This window comes from Odontesthes bonariensis, chromosome 10, assembly GCF_027942865.1.
Source record: "Odontesthes bonariensis isolate fOdoBon6 chromosome 10, fOdoBon6.hap1, whole genome shotgun sequence".
NCBI classification, from domain to species: Eukaryota; Metazoa; Chordata; class Actinopteri; order Atheriniformes; family Atherinopsidae; genus Odontesthes; species Odontesthes bonariensis.
This window is the reverse complement of record NC_134515.1, coordinates 3,187,020-3,204,732: the sequence shown is the minus strand read 5'-3', so window position 1 is coordinate 3,204,732 and position 17,713 is coordinate 3,187,020. Positions and strand designations below refer to the sequence as shown.

Here is a 17,713-nt window from a genome sequence, read left to right as displayed (position 1 = left end):
CAAAGAGAAAAGGATGAAAAAGGGTAGAAGAAGAAGAAGAAGATACCAAAGAGAAAAGGATGAAAAAGATAGAAGAAGAAGAATATAATCAGAGGAGAGCGGGGCAGAGTGTATCTGGCTGCAGTACTGAGAGCAGCCACCAGATGTCAGTGTTCTCACGTCTCTGACTGAAGGGGGCGGCCTTCTGAGTTTAACTTTCCTGACGGTGAAGCAGCTTTCCCTCCGGGCTCAATCAGTCTGTGAAATGATGGAGTTTTAACAGAGCCAGAGGTGAACCGACTCACATCTGAGTCCGGAAGTTTCTCCTTTAAGCAGAGAGAACAGGGAGGGAGGGAGGGAGGGAGGGAAGGATGGAAGGAGGGAGGGAGGGAGGGAATGATGGATGGAAGGAGGGAGGGAGGGATGATGGGCAAGCCGAGCCGTTCTCAGATAAAACACATTAATGCAAATGTAAAGCTGAAAAGTGCAAATTAGTGCGATAATCACTGATTTTTAAACATGGCTGTAATCCGTCCCGCTGATCCCATTCAGCAGTTTCATGTTTCCTCGTCTGGTTTAAATAATCTGAGCTGAAAACTGAGCGACAGATTGAAAGTGAGCCGCTCAGAGGGGACGTGGAGCAGAGAAGAAGAGCGAAATGACAGTTTTAAATGGGTGGAATTAACCTTCTGTTGTTTTAACCTCTGATTCGAATCCATCAGCGTCCAGGACCGACTGCACGAGCTCATCAACTCTGACTTTAAGCCCTGGAGAAGGTTTAAAATGTGTCAATAAGAGCTAAATAAACTGTTAAAAAGCAGCTTCACTCAGAAGAAGAGTGGGAGGAAACATTTAAAGAGGGACATAATCTAACTAATGGTCCAACATGGAGGGAATTCGATTGGAAAGTGTAAAGCACTTTGAATTGTTTTGTACATGAAATGTGCTCCAAATAAATTAGATTTGATTTGATTTATCATTTGATTTATTAAGATGCTGCTCCTGTTCTGGCTCTCGTTTTAGGTTGAGTGTCTTGCCGTGGTTATGATTATGTCTGCAGCTGTTTTCACATGATTTCACTTTAATAACTGTGACCATAAATGATCAATTATGCAGGATATAAAAAGCCTGTCCAGTTTACGCTGCAGCCCTCTGGACAGGCTTGGCCCCTTTAACAAAAAACAGCTTGGCCCTATTTTCTCTCCCTTCGTATCACTGCCTGCTGCCGCCTGCCGACAGCCGCGCCTGTTACGGTGTTTGCTGCTCGGTCTGCACAGCAGGCAGTGATACGAAGGGAGAGAAACTAGGGCCAAGAGATTGTGAGGTCTGACTTTTTCCTGGAGAACCATTTTGTGATGCAAATGTATTACTCTGTTGAACGCATATTGTTCTGAGAAGCAAAACGCTTTATTTTTTAAACCCCAGCCAACTAGCCGGACTACCTTCATCAACGCCAAAACGAGGCTGGAACTCTGCTCACAGGACGCAGCAGGGGGTAAGAAGATGTTCATAAATGATGTTGCTGATATGGGATGTCATACAGCTTCATGTCAAAAGAGGCAAACTGTGCCTTTAAGGTGCAGCCGCTGCAGACAGCAGGGGAACGTGAGCCGAACGCGGTCCCACCGCCTCAGCGCGTCATGGCGGCGTGCGAGCCAATGAGCTGCCTCCTCCGGTGATGACGCGCCATCCTCTCACAGTCTGCACACGCACAGACGCACTCTTTAAAACGCCGCATGGCGCCTGTATTTCCATACAAATGAAAACTCGAGTCCGTCCACAGATAAACCTGAATGTGAGACATTCAGTGGATGCTGCTGCACCAAGAGCAGAATAATAAAAAGTAGAAGAATAAAAACTCAAATGGTGAAAATCATCAGGGACATATGACAGAAGTGTGATAAAGCTCCTAGTTTTGGGGAATAAACGGAGGAAATTGCTCCACAATAAACCCTCAGAGGACGTTTCAGCCACTAAAGCCTGATAAGCCCGAGATGATTTTAATACTTCCTGCACTGGTCAGTGTTTTTAATCCAGACAGGAGCATGATGGGTTTTTTGTTTTTTTTTCAAACAAATTAACTTTTTGACGTAATCTAAATCCTGTACTGAGACAAAAGTGGAAAATGTTTCAGCTGGTCTGACGGAAACATGTTGACACTATGATTCAGAAAGAGAGTTATAAGCCCTCAGAGTCCTAGTTTTACTCTAAATTTATTAACAGGCTGCAGTTTCAGACATGAGCTCCATCCTACTGATGTTTTCATTTATCTATTTAATTTATTTATTTATTTATTATTTATTTATTTGTTTTTACTGATAATTTTATTTTATTATTTTTTATTTATTTTATTTTTTATTTTATTTATTTAATCTATTTAATCTATTATTATTATTATTATTATTATTATTATTATTATTATTATTATTATTATTTATGATTTTATTGCCTTCTTGTGATTTTATGTAGCTGTGAAGCACTTTGAATTGCCTTGTGTACGAATTGAGCTCTATAAATAAAATAGCCTTGCCTGATGTTTTTAATCAAGCTAAAGAGTCAGCACACATTTATTAAACATGTTCCAACATGAATCTAAACCCAGAATTTGAGGCAGAACCAGAGTTTGTTCACTGGAAAAAATGCCCCTCCAAAAATAGGTAAAAAAAACAACAAATAAAAGATTTTTTTGCTTGAAATCAGCAAAAAAATCTGCCAATGGAACTAGTGAAAATCAGCTTGTCAAGATTTCTTGAAATAAAATGTGATATTTAGGACTTTTGAGTTAAAAGTGATCTTGAAATTAGCTTAAAAACCTCTTCAAATGAAAAAAAAAGCTTGTTTCATGTGAAATGTGACTCAAAAAAAGATGTTTTCAAGACTTTTTCACTTAACAAGATATTCAAGATGTATTGTATTAAAACAAGTCCCTATATCTGGCTTTTTTGGGATTAGGATTTTTTTTAAACTGAATTTCTTATATTAATTTGACTCTTTTGGTAACTGAAAGCAGTTTTAAATGTAAATGTACAAAAAAGTTGAAACTATGAAGCTGTTTTTCACAGATGCAACTAAAGAAATGGGAACAAATGATGTGTCTCTGTGACAGGCTGCTGGGAACAAAGTGCCTAAAGATCCAGTTTAAAATGGCTTCTTTGCTAAGTTGGACAACACTGGTTCATCGCTTGAGTTAGGAGCCTTTTTCCTGCCTTTTATCTTTAAAGACCGTTTAAAAGTTTAGTATCGTGACTTTAAAGTGTGTTACACCCAGCTTTGTGTGCTTAATGTAAGGGCTAATGACATTTAGTCAGACCTGCATTGTTTGGTGTCCACTGGTTATTGTTGTGGTCACAGTACTTCCACCATGCTTGAAAACTGCAATTCACATGCAGTCTTTTACATACTGAAACATTTCCTTCTGTTCTGGAGAAATAAATATGCCAGACACTGACAAAGTACGTCTGCTGGGCTGCAGTTGCCATGGTGACAGAGACACATAAAGTTGGGTATCGTCTGCATAACTGTGATAATTGATGTTAAAGTTCTGCAATATCTGACCCAAAGGGAGCATATACAAGTTAAACAGAAGAGGTCCAAGAATTGACCCCTGGGGGACTCCACAAGTCATGGCCACTCGCTCAGATTCATAGCTGCCAATTGTAACAAAATAACTTTCAGCTGAATGTCCAGATGCATCTCTCATCTCACCTAATCCTGAAGTGTTTTAGTGTTTCACACACTGAAACATTTCCTTCTGTAAAAATAATTAGGTTTCAGTCGGCCTGACGTCAGCTTTTAAAAACGTTGTGTTTTTCCAGGCTTTTCTTCAGGTTAAACGTGTTTCCATGGACAGTTTTCTGTTTGCACATGTTTCAGTGAGCGTTATCTGTGTCGGGCTCAGAGGAGCGTAGCATAGCATAGCATAGCATAGCATAGCATATCCTTTCGGACATGAAGCGATACAAGGGTGCCTTAAAGTGCAATACCACCGATCACCACCAGGTGCTGGCTCCAAACCCATCTTTGACTCAATTAAACTTATTAAAGAAACATTAAAGAAACTTGTATATAATAATATACTATATATTACTATATAATATTATACTATAATAATATACTATTATTATTATTGTATATAATGGTATATTGTATATAATAATAATAACAATAATTAGCGAGTTATTATTTATTTTAACGAATTAACTCACCCAGCCCTAGTTTTTACGTTCTGCTGTGTTAACGTGGCTTTCAGTCGTTGTGCTTTGGAAACAGAAGCTTCATAGCTGAATGTTTTAAACCCTTTTTGTTGTCTATACCTTCAGAAACGAGGAAATGCGGTAAAATCAGACCCAGATTAGAGAGTAAAGCAACGGCTTTCTCTCTGTGATGCTGTTTGGTGCTCGGCTTCCTGACGGCTTGTTTCAGAGCAGCGTGGAGGATGAGGGGGGATGAGGGAGGTGGGTGAGGATGGAGGTGGCTGAGGAGATAGAGAGAGTGCTGATGGTGTTTTAGGGAGGAGGAGGATGGCAGGGATGGAGCGGTCGGAGAGGCTGCTTCACCTTCAGTGCTGTTCTGTGTGTTTGTGGGTGAGTCAGTTTATTATAACAGGTTATTACACTGTGTGTGTGTGGGGGGGGTGGGGTTAAGGTGGGGGAGGGAGCAGGTGAGACTCGAAGCAGAAATGCATTTAGGGCGAATTCGACCGACTTCAACCCAAACTGAATCTTAATGCACGAGCTACAGATGTTTCAGACATCCTGCAGCTGGAGGCAGATCACGCTTCCAATCATGTGGATTCTGGGTAATATTTTCAGGGTTTTAACTTAATTTAGACACAACATTTTACATTTCAGAATATTTAAGTAAGTAAAACTCCAAGATTTAAAGTCATAAACGGATTAGCTTAGTTTCCCTGATATAAACTTCTTCATCCTGTAATCTGAGTGTTAAATGGCTCTGATGGGTAACACCTGAACCCACTCAGGCATCACTTCTTTAAAGAATCATACAAAAAAAGATCTGTGAAACACATCATACATGTTACTTTTTTCCTCCTAAACCAAACGGTCGGTGCTGCCACTAAAGTGTCGTTCCCACTATGCAGAACGGTACGGGTCGGGTCTCTTTGGGGTCAGCTTGCGTTCCCACTGTACAAAGGGGACCCTCAGGGGTGGGCGGAGTGCGTGCCGAAGCGTAAATAGCAAATAACAGCAAATAACAAATAGCATCCATAATTTGGAACCACCTCCGAGCTTCTTCAGCTTATTGCTGAAGAAGCATTACAGAAGGTTACAGACATGGTAACGGGTTCCATGGTAACGGGTTCCATGGGACCGGTAGGCTTTGGTGGTCGTGGAAACAACCGTTCTGAACCGACCCGTACCGGACTGCATAGTGGAAACACGCCATTAGTGTTAAATGGCTCTGATGGGTTCCATCTAAACCCAGATGGTACCCATCAGGCATCACTTCTTTAAAGAACCATACCAAAAAAATCATACATGTAACTCTTTTCCTCCTAAACCGGGAGGTTAATCTCATTATCAGCCTAACAGCTGCTTATTCTTATAAGTAACAAAGCGTTGGATCTAAAAACCTGTTTCCAAAGCCTGATAAATTTAGCTTAGAATCACTTAACGTGCAGCAAATACACATTACGAATGTGACTGGGGAATAATTGGAAGTTTTGTTGAAAAAAATCATTGTTTTACGATCGATAATATCAGACCTTTGGACACATTAAGGCTTTTATGAGCAGAAACACATAAAATCCATTCTAAATGCACCTCGGCTCACTGCCCCTCCTGCCGGTGGATGTGGTTGGGGGGGGGGGGCTGCCAGAGGCAGCTGGGTGGGTGGAGGCAGATCTTAAAAAGGTGGGTGAGGTGGGGTGTGGAGGAACGGGGGGAGGGGGGGGACTCTGGCCCTTACCTTGCCTGCTCGTGGTGCTTGGCGGGGGGCAGAGCGCAGGGAGGCTTGGGCAGGCGGAGGCGCGCGGGACAGCAGTACTGATGGTAGGTGGCGTGGCTGTTAGGAGGTAGGCTGGAGGAGTAGAGAGAGGAGGAGGAGGAGGAGGAGAAGGTGGAGGAAGGAGTGGTGATGCTAGTAGGGTTGTTGGAGGTACGACAAGGGGTGGTGGTGGTAGAACAGGTGGAGGAGGAGGAATAAGACCTGACAGAAAGAGATAGAGAGATGGAAAGGGAGAAAAAAGAGAGAAAAATAAAGTCAAGAGAGAAACAGAGAAAGGTAGACAACAACAACAACAACGACAACAGACAGGCACACATAAACAAACGCCATTAGCACAGTTAGCAACAGCTTAGCACAAAGTATTCACAGCAGCATTTGCATTAGCATAGCATTTATAGCATAGCAAACAAGTACAGCTAATATTGTTAAAGCAAAAAGCACACTTAACTCTATCGGCATTAGCGTAGCACACAATAAATAACAGCCACACAGCGTTAGCGACACAAAAACAACAAACAGTCTTAGCTTATACTTAGCATACTACATCTTACCATGTTAGCATTACATTAGCGCACAATATCAATGGCAGCGGCAGTTAGTACAAACTCTTAACAAGTCATATCACCAACATCCAGCTTTAACATACAGTCACAGGTGTTAGCTTAGCAGGGAGAATATCAGCTCAAGGTTAGCACACAGTCCATAGGCCATTAGCACTAGCGGTTAGCATCACAGCAGTACATGTATAGTGTACAGTGAGTCAGGAGGGGGAAGATGATGCACAGATACAGATAGTTTACTGTTTTTTTTCCAGCGCAGCACCACTTGTGTCATGTTTGTTAACCTTAGTCGCTGATTTGTCGATCGACTGATTTAGCTAATTCCTCACCAACGCTGCTCAGATACAAGGACTAAGTTACAGTCAACTGGCCTGCAGCTAAAGGATGATTCAGTACAATAACCCGATAATCAGTAACCAGTATAGGACGACCAGCTAAGGGCTAGAAGCTGATTAAAATGTGTTGATGCTTTATTTAAGTGACTTTTATTCTATTCTGTGAAACATCATGTGGACACGATGAGAATGAGGTGGCTGTGTGATTACCAAGGCTTTATGTGAACAAAAAAACGGAAAATTAAGACTTTTCACAGTTCTGTACAATGATGCACTATATTCACTAGCCACAGCATTTAAACTATGAAATCCCACAGCCATAAATAGAACAAATAACATGTTTATTGCAGAGTAGTGCACCTTAATAGCTGCCAATCGGAGTTAAGAAGTCATCAGCAAAATAAATCTCTGCTGACTTGTACAGACACAGCATTACACCGGCTACATGTCCCACCAGGTCAAACCCATGCAAAATTCAAGGTTGGAACCAATGTAACCAAAAGTCATCAGTTTTCAACTCTAGATACTAAAAAAAAAAAAAACAGAGAAGTCTACAGATTTCGGTCACATTTTGTTGTTAAGACTCTTGTCTTTTTTGAATGCAGGTTTAACAGCCAACATCTGTTCAATTAACCTCAAAAGACACCGAAAGTTAGGATTGCTTCCATCTCGGTGGCGTTTGCAGGAAGACACCAGCGTGGCACGCTTCACTGAGCTGAAACCTTCCTCTGCACATCTCATCCTGCTTGTTGTGATGTGACAGTTTGCTGGTCTGCTGCACTCTCGCTGTCACTCCGTATAGCTGCAGGCACGATGTGCACCACGCCGCCTGGCAGCACACTACGACATTGTGACGGGCGCTCAGTGCTAAATCCAGGCTTATATACACAAACTGCTCAATGTGACGTCCTACCAACCCCGTCAGCTTCTGCACGGAAACCTGTTGCATGCAACAGATCAAATCATCGTGATGCAAAGACCTGTCCTGTGGCTACCACTTAGAATAGAAAAGAGGCTTCCGTTTCCGCCCCCTGGCTGATGGCTGCACCGTGATCAGGCTGCCAACCCCATGGACCCCTAAACTTATAATAATGAACTAATTTGACTGATATTTTACCAATTTCGTCTTATATATATGTAATACCAAGGGCGTGATCAATATGAGTGGAACGGGACGCAAGACAGAGACTTCAAACAAAGCTTCAGCGAACTCAAAAGTTAGCACCCAAGCTAAAGCAACAGGTGACTCTGGTGATTTACTGGCTGAAGTGCTAGCTGAAATGAAACACATGAGAAGGGACATTTCGGAAAGATTGGACAAATTTGGAGAAACGATTGGGGACGTAAGGGAACAACTAAAGGCATGTGGACAGAGAATGGACGAGGCAGAGCAAAGAGTGAGTGACTTGGAAGACCGAGGCATTCGATCCGAAAAGCTCTTAGCATACACGTTGCGCAAACAACACCATCTAGAAGCACACTGTGAAGATATCGAAAACCGCGCAAGGAGGTCGAATTTGCGGATATATGGTGTGAAAGAGGAGACGGAGGGCAGCGCGAATATGTGCGAGTTCACAGAGAAATTACTGAAGACTGCTCTCGGTTTGCCTGCAGAGGAAGACTTGGGCATAGAGCGTGCTCACAGATCCCTCGTCTCAAAGTCTAAGTCAAAAGCCCCGAGATCGATCATAGTGAAGTTCCTTCACTTCCAAACTAAGCAGCGTATCCTGTTCAAATGTTGGAATATGAAGAACGTGGAGTACGAGGGCTCTCAGATCAGGATGGACAACGATTACTCGGCGACAGTTCAAAGACGGCGTGTGGAGTATGCGGTGATCAAACGGCAGTTAAAAGAACGCAGCATTAAGTTCAGATCTGGATATCCAGCGACGTTACGTGTCTATCTGGAGGAGGGAGAGAAGACGTTCAACTCAGCATGGGAGGCCGCGGACCAACTGAAACACTTGGGGATCAACGCGACACTGTCTGAAGCAGAATTGATGGACAGAGAGCTGCATCAGCTGGGCTGGTCTACTCGACACAACCAAGATAAAGACACCATTTCGCGGGCCTTGGTGAGAGATATTCGATCACTCTCCGACAGAAAGTGAGTATGGCGAGCTATTGCATTCTGCCAATCTTTTGAAAACTCTGGACTGAAATAATATCTGACTGTGGGAGTCGTGAGGGGAAAAATAAGGACACTTTTTATTTTATTTTTTTATTTTGATCTGGATGGACAATGTTCTTCCCCCATTATTCTCTATATATTTTTTTCTATCTTAAATTACTTTTTGGTCTTAAATGGTTTCAAACAGATAAGTGAGATGGTCAATAGCTTTTGTTTGTTTTGTATGGCCCTGATAGTTCTAAACAGTTATACCCATTACCAATAGGTTTGAGGGTCATGGTATCTCTATTTTATTTAAACCTTTTTTGTTCTTTACTGTAAAAATCCAAGTGGAATATGTTTCAAACTCTCTGTTATTGTGTCCATGCTGCTCATGGTATATGACCATAATTTCTAAATAATTAAAACATAAGGGGTGGGGGTTCTGGGGGGTGCAGGGGGAAATAGGCGCAGGGAATTCGTGTCATCGATATGCCTGCGTTGCTGTCTCAACATCGGACAGCTCTGGCCCAGACTTGGATGGTCTGGACACTCCTTTTTTACTCTGCCATTGCTCCTAATAGTTATGGGGCTGGCAGGGTAGGCTCATTAGAATGTGGGCCACTGAGTGGAAGTTTCTGTTCTTTGTTTCTAATCATTGTATATAGTTATTTTAATTGTTTATTATTTTTTGTCTTACACACACCATGGGGTCTTAAGTCCATAATATATGTTGTCAAGGTATGGATTCAACTACATTATCACCACTATAATCGAACATGTGTAGCTGTAAAGTAGTCTCATATAACGTTAAGGGGCTGCATAATCCCATCAAAAGAAAAAAAATCTTAAACCAACTTAAACAAATGAAGTGTGACATCGCCTTCCTTCAGGAGACCCACTTATCCAAAGCAGAACATGAAAAATTAAATAAATCATGGGCATCACAAGTATATAATTCATCACACCCATCAGGGCGAAAAAAAGGTGTTGCGGTTCTGATAAACAGATCCTTTAATTTCTGTATAGATTCCTATTACAGGGATAAAGAAGGGCGCTATGTCCTAGTAAATGGATCGGTTGATGGGGTTGCCTTGTCTTTGTTAAATGTGTATGCGCCAAACGAAAACTGTCCACATTTTACCAAGAACATATTTGACTTGGTCTTGGATAAAGCGAACAGTGTTCTGTTGGTCGGGGGAGATTTTAATCTGGTTTTAGATCCCCTACTAGATAGAAGTTCTACCCAACCCCTACCACATTCATCAACAAGGAGTAGAGCACTTCAAAATAGATGTGAAGAGCTTGGTCTTATTGATGTGTGGAGGCATTTGAACCCTAAAACTAGAGATTACACATTCTATTCTCATCCTCACCTATCATATTCTAGAATAGACTACTTTTTTACACCAAAGACTGAACTATATAGAATAACAGATTGTCAAATTCACAACATAACTCTGTCAGATCACGCACCAATTTCTTTGACCTGGAACATAGGAAGGGTGAAAATGTCCAGCAGATGGAGGCTTAATACCTCCTTGATAGGCATATCAGCATTTCAGGATTATGTGAGACAAGAATTTGCAACATATCTGCAATTCAATGATCGAGATGATACCTCGCCGATCATACTGTGGGAAGCTGCAAAAGCGGTGCTCAGAGGGAAGATAATACAGTTTGCGTCACGCTTAAAGAGGGAAAGAATATCTAAGCAAAAAGATCTTGAAAAACAAATAAAGGAACTTGAAAGACAACACAAGATAACCACATCCATTGGTAATCTTAATAAGCTCAAGCGAGTAAAACAAGAGTTGGAAAATCTATTGTCAGGAAAAGTTGAAAGAAATTTAAGGTATTTAAAGCAGAAATACTACGAGCATGGCAACAGAGCAAGCCGTCTATTGGCATCACAGTTGAGGAAGAAATGTAGCAGCACCACTGTCCAAAAAATTAAAAATAATACTCCAGATAACACGTTTGTTCATACACCAGATGAAATCGCAGATGCTTTTGCTGAATTCTACAAAGACCTGTACTCAGATAAAGATACAGATAGTAATCCAGATTTAATAAATGCATATTTAAATATACAACTCCCAAAATTAGACGAAAATACATCTGAAAATATAGATAAACCCATAACAAAACAAGAAATAGAGGAGGCAATTCGTAATTTGAAAAACAACAAAAGCCCAGGTACAGATGGGTATAGTAATGAATTTTATAAGACATTTGTAGATCTTATCAGTCCTATTCTAGAAAGGGTATTCTCTTATGCCCTTAAGAAGAGGGAGCTACCTTCAACTTGGAAGGAAGCAATAATTTCAGTGATGCTTAAGGAGCGTAAGGACCCTACCCTCTGCGCTTCATACAGACCAATTGCATTATTGAACACAGACTGCAAAATTTTGACCTCTATTCTCGCTAAAAGAGTTGGAACGGCCATTACTGACCTAATCAACCCCGATCAGACAGGATTCATTAGTGGTCGTTACCTACCAGATAACATCAGGAGACTTCTAAATGTTATGGAACAAACTAAAAGAAGTCAACATCCTTGCATGGCATTAGCAGTAGACGCACAGAAAGCATTTGACCGTGTCTCATGGCCTTTCCTATTCAAAACGTTGGAAAAGTTTGGTTTCGGATCAAAATTCATTGGGTGGATAAAGCTCCTGTATGCTGCCCCTCAGAGCTTAGTAAGGGTCAATGGACACATGTCTAATACATTTACTTTACATAGAGGGACGCGCCAGGGCTGCCCACTCTCGCCGTTACTCTTTGCATTATTCATTGAACCTTTAGCACAGACAATAAGAGAAGACATACTTATTAAGGGGATTGAAATAGGAGACGAGGTACATAAAATTTCCTTGTACGCCGACGACGTGCTTGTATATATCTCAGAACCATTGTCCTCTGTCCCCAGACTGATGCAGAACTTCACCACCTTTGGGAAAATATCTGGCTACAAGGTTAATGTAAATAAAACTGAAGCTCTGGCTATGAATACACTTATCACACAACAGATAAGGGATGCGTTTTCATTTAAATGGCCCAAAGATGGAATTACATATTTAGGGACCACAATTCCTCAAAATATAGATAAATTATTCAACGCCAACTTTAGTAAATTGATAAATAAAATATCTGCTGACCTAGACAGATGGAGTGTACTCCCTCTTTCTCTATCTGGTAGAATAGAGTGTATAAGGATGAATGTACTTCCAAAACTTTTATTTCTTTTCCAAGCCCTGCCTCTTGTACTCCCAAATAAAACATTTACCACCTTAGATCGTCTCATTTCCAGATTTATCTGGCAAGGGAAAAGGCCAAGAGTCAGATATAAATTGTTACAACTGCCTAAAAGCCAGGGAGGTTGGGGCTTGCCCAACCTGAAAAAATACTGGTGGGCCTGTCAATTGAGGGCCTTAATTGTATGGATAGCAGACAAGACAGACACCAGATGGCTAGAGATTGAGAAGAATTCCTGCTCTTCAATGAAATTATCAGTAACACCTTTTACAAGTAACAAGGACATTGATGATTCACTCAGTAGATGGTCCAAAACTACACTTAAAGCCTGGAGGGAAGTGCAAAAATTGTATGGTCTCCCTGTAACATCAGGTCTTTCCAGCATTGCCCATCTTAAAGATTTCATTCCTCTCAAGCTAGACTCAGGATACAAAAGGTGGAAACACCTAAATCTTAACTTTGTACATCAGCTTCTTGGAGTCACAGAGCTGAAATCATTTGAAGAATTAGTGGAAGAGTTTAACATACCTAAAACAGACTTTTTTCGATATCTTCAAATTAGAAGTTTTCTGACAAAACATCCCGACTGGGATAAGATACATAGAGCTGATATTAGCATAGAGAAATACCTGGCAAAAGTTCAAACACAAGGAAGTATAGTAAAGCCTATCTCTATTTTATACAAAATATTTTCCAGTATGGATCAGGCAAATAACCTCCTTGTCAAAGAAAAATGGGAAAAAGAGTTTGGTATGTTAATCATGGAAGACATTTGGGAGACTATCTCTTTGCAAATACATAAAGTCACTAATGCCAATATTTGGAGAGAGTTCCAATGGAAAATAGTTCATAAGTTCTTTAGAACACCCCATATCCTCTCCAAATTTAATCCAAACCAGTCAGGGGCCTGTTGGAGAGCATGTGGGGAACAATGTGCCAACCACCTTCACATGTTCTGGAGCTGCCCTGTCTTAAATGATTTCTGGAAGGAGATATTTGACTCTATAGATAACATTTTCAGCTGTACAATAGTGAGGGGTCCGCTCTTGGCCATTCTGGGCGCAGTTCAGACTGAGACAATGAGCAAAAAGAGAATATACTTGTTACATATTCTTCTTGTTGCAGCTAAGAAGGCAATAACCCTTAGTTGGCTTAAGGTGGAACCACCAAGATATGAAACCTGGCTGGACATAGTTAGGGGAATATACACAATGGAGAAGATAACATTTCAATTAAGACTACAGGAGGAACAATTCCAGGAACGGTGGGCTCCATGGTTGAAAGTTATTGAGGGGGAGAACTGTGCTTCTTGATGATGGGGTTTCTAGGTGGGACTATTTCATATATTGCTTACAGCAAGATGGTGTATATAGTGGTTGGACAAGACCTATTATGCATCTGCTTATGGTGTGTGTATCTTGTTTTGTTTGGTTTTTGTTCTGTAGTTTTTTTTAAATTTATTTCTTTTTTTTTTTTTCTTTTTATTATGCTTTTTTGTTCGTTGGTTTCATTGCTGTGATTATAATCTTTTATATGGGAATTTCACTGCGTGGGCATGTGGTATTTTATTATGTCCAAAATTCTAGAGGAGAACTTTTTGTGAATGTTGTGAAAATCCTCCCAATAAAAATTTAAGTTGAAAAAAAAAAAGAATAGAAAAGAAATTCAAATTAGTCAAGTAGCTCAAAAAAATGTATAAATAATATATCTATCCTTGAAAATATATATATATATATATATATATATCTATATAGATATCTATATCTATATAGATATCTAAATGAACTATTTATTGAAACGATATGACCAAAGACATGAACCTTAAAACAAACAGGAGATGCGTTGAATATTGGTGATTATATAAAACAGTCAGTGAATTGAAAATAAAATAGTGGAAAATGTGCCAAAAGGCACTGGCCCTCTGCACTCATAACTGAGCACAACTCGTGTAAAACCTGTACCATATACTTTGCTTGTTGTTACATGTCACATGCTCAGTATACCGTGTTGCTGTGTCGTCCTGTAGCTTCAAACCATTCGTATCCACAGTTATGTTTTATGTACTTGCTGCTGCTGTTGTTGCTTGTGTTTTTTTGTTGTTTTTTGCAGATGTTCCTGATGGTTCTTCGGCTGGTTTACCCACAGAGGCCGTAGGATGTTTTCTGTTTGGTTTCTACAGATATAGCAGCTCGTGGTTTGGTTTCATCTTGTTTTTACTCGTCTTCTCTGATCGTTTCTTTCGAACTCTATCTCACTTCTCTTTTTTTTCCTTTGCTCTGTCCACCTTTCAGGTTCGGCACTATTACATGTAAAGTATTGTAACAAAGATACATAAATTAGCAGTACTTGGGAACCAAGCTTCCCTTGGCATAGCAAATGTGTTTGGCATAAAACAAATATTCAGATTACAATTCTGCTGCCATGATGCTGCTGGACAGAAGAAACAAATCAGCTTTTTCTGCTTCCAAAACCTTTTCTCTGAGAAACGAATTTAGTGTTTTCAAGGATTTTCCTCCCGTTACGCTCCCGTTCTCTCCATCCAAGCAGCAGCTTTAGTATGAAGTGAAAGCAGGCTGGAGCCACTCAACGCCACGCTGCTATCTCACTGCAGAGACCAGCACTGCACAATGGGACAGAGGTCAGCCTGCTATATCATCACTTAGTTTATGATCAATAAACCATACATCACCGCCCCATTAAGTGTTACTTCGGTCGAATAAATCTCGACTAATGACGTCACGTGAAAGGAAACCGATAACCTCGATTTCGCACCGGTGGTACAAATTACTGCTCATGTCCCTAAAATGAATTCTGGCTTTGTGGTGATTTCCTAAATGCTCCTGAGGATTATGTGCTCAGGCTCTTCCTGTTTACTTGATTCACCCATCATCATCAGATATCATGATGAGGCGTCGTATCAAGAAAAGATCAGCAACCTGCAACCTGATGCCAACAGAACCAGGAAGCTGATTATTTTAGAGCATATGAGTCAAACTCAAGGCCCGCGAGAGCTTAAAAGGTCTGATTGTCTACAAATAAATAAGTCAAATATGTGCGGTGACCAAAAACTACATTTCCCACAACGCATGTCGGTTATGTTACGTGCGTAGTGACGGCATCCCGCCACCGGACTGCAGTGTTTCCAAATCGATGCGATTTTCCCAACAAGTGAAATTGAGAAATACAAACAATGATCCGACAATGTCCAGGAAGCAGAGATGGGGACTCGAGTCACTGTGACTTGGACTCGAGTCGCTGTTTTGATGACTTGTGACTTGACTCGACAAAAATTAAAAGACTGGAGACTCGACTCGGACTTGGAAGTTAAAGACTCGGCACTCGACTTGACTTGAGACACGATGACTTGAATGACTTGAGTGTTATTCAGTTCATGTTTTCAGTTTGAATATAAAATCAATAAAAAAAATAACATGGATTACCCGGTAGGAGCGCAGGCTGAGAATGGCGTCATGATTGGATCCCTACCCTGTCAATCAGTCAGAGACCCGCCCACTCATATCAGATATGCATCAACATGTCAGCGGGACCGAGAGTCGTTGTCTTCGGCTTTCATAATCACCATTTTGACGGCAAAAGACGAACAGCACAGAGCAAGACTTGCGGCATCAACATCTCAGACAGCCAGACGACAACTTCCAACTTTGTTCCTCATTTGAAGATCCATTCTGACCAGTAAGGGCTGTTAAATTAGCTAATATTATCCTGTTAGCCTAGTCGGTAGTTAGCTAACGTTAGCTTGATATGATACGGGGTGGACAGGTTGGACACATTGGCCAATGATGTTTACTGACAGTTACTTATATCTCGTCTTTTCACTTTATTAAAAGGGACAGTTCGCCTCTTTTGACTACTAGCCGGACTACCTTCATCAACACCAAAACGAGGCTGGAACTCTGCTCACAGGACGCAGCAGGGGGTAAGAAGATGTTCATAAATGATGTTGCTGATATGGGATGTCATACAGCTTCATGTCAAAAGAGGCGAACTGTCCCTTTAAGTTCAGATTCTGCAGGTAAAATTGCAATAATAAGGTGACTTGACTTGCCCAAGAAAAAATTACTTGGGACTTACTTGAGACTTGCACATGTGTGACTTGGTCCCATCTCTGCCCTGAAGGCTCGGTGTTTGGGCGGGTTTACTTCCACACGCCTTCATCTTCCAGCAGCAGCTTCAGCAGAGCTACATTCATTTAATACCTGCGTTCTTGCTCTGAAATCCAAACCCCGCACAACAATGACTGTTTGTCAGGGAAGTTCAGAACGGTTCCCTTTTCCTTTTTAACAGAACATATTTGGCTTTAATGAGATAATAACCGGCTCCCTCTGGTGTGCCGTCCAGGCTCATGAACCGTGGCAAACAATGAAAGTTAAAAGTAGTCAAACAAAGATGGCACCTGTGTTGTTGGTAAATCGCCTGATTATTAACAGGCGTGCCACACACTAATGTGAGCTGCTCCTGGCAGGCTGCTTTGGTCATTACTGTGTTCAGGGATCAGTGCCATGTCTGAACAATAGTACAGAAAATAAGATAAATAAATAAGAAAATAAACACATATAAATAAAAATAATAATAATAATAAATAAAAAAAAGTATTCAGAATATAGGTTACAGCTTGCACTCCCAACAACAAATTAAATAATTTTAATTTTCTCATTCTCCCTCAACAGTTCCAGAAATATCCTCCAAATATCATAAAATTCAGAAGCCCTCTTTCTAACAATATAGGTCAGTTTCTTTAAGTTATTTAACCAGCGGGTAAAAGAGGGGCAACCAGCATTCTTCCAGCATAATGCAACACAGCGTTTGGCCTGCAGTAAACAAAGGTCGGCCATTTTCCTTTAAGATAACACAGTGTGACAGACAGAAAACAGGATTTCTGCAGCAACAAGGTGATTCCCAAAGAGCTGCTAGCTGAAAACTTGGCATATCTCAGCATGGTGTGCAGTGTGTCCTTAAAACAGATATTCACCTTAAAGCTGAATAAATCACTGCAGCTGCTTCCCGTTTTACTGGGAAACTATAAAGAAATCTGGACCTTTACTGTACGGATCTGTATCAGTTTTACTGAGACCGCAGAAACATTTAAGGTAGTATTCCAGACCCACTGAATCTCATTGGCATCCAGCCTCAGTTTTTCCCTTTAACTCCCTCCGTTGTGTTTTACTGTGTTTTTATGGGATGTTGTTTCATTGCTCTTGGCATGCTTAAACTTTATAGTTTATAGTACAGCACTTTGGTTCAACTGTGGCTGCTTTAAAAGTGCCTGAGAAACAGAGATGGGACCAAGTCACGCATGTGCAAGTCTCAAGTCTTAGCTTTCAAGTCTCAAGTAATTTTTTCTTGGGCAAGTCAAAGTCACCTTATTATTGCAGTTTTACCTGCAGAATCTGATCTTAATAAAGTGAAAACACAAAGATATAAGTAACTGTCAGTAAACATCATTGGCCAATGTGTCCACCCCGTATCATATCAAGCTAACGCAG

At 40.8% G+C, this 17,713-nt stretch overlaps 1 protein-coding gene across 3 annotated transcripts in view; it reads right to left on the bottom strand.

The window, feature by feature from the left end:
• LOC142390484 (IQ motif and SEC7 domain-containing protein 1-like) overlaps nt 1-17,713 on the bottom strand; it is a 205,557-nt gene that overhangs the window by 149,164 nt on the left and 38,680 nt on the right. Inside the window, exon 2 of one of the 3 annotated variants that reach the window (XM_075475944.1) lies at nt 5,908-6,147. The exons of 1 other annotated variant lie outside the window; for it this stretch is intronic. In XM_075475944.1, coding sequence (XP_075332059.1) covers nt 5,908-6,147 — 240 coding nt within the window. The remainder of the gene's footprint in view (nt 1-5,907; nt 6,148-17,713) is intronic. One more of the 3 variants, XM_075475945.1, reaches the window with a different exon arrangement.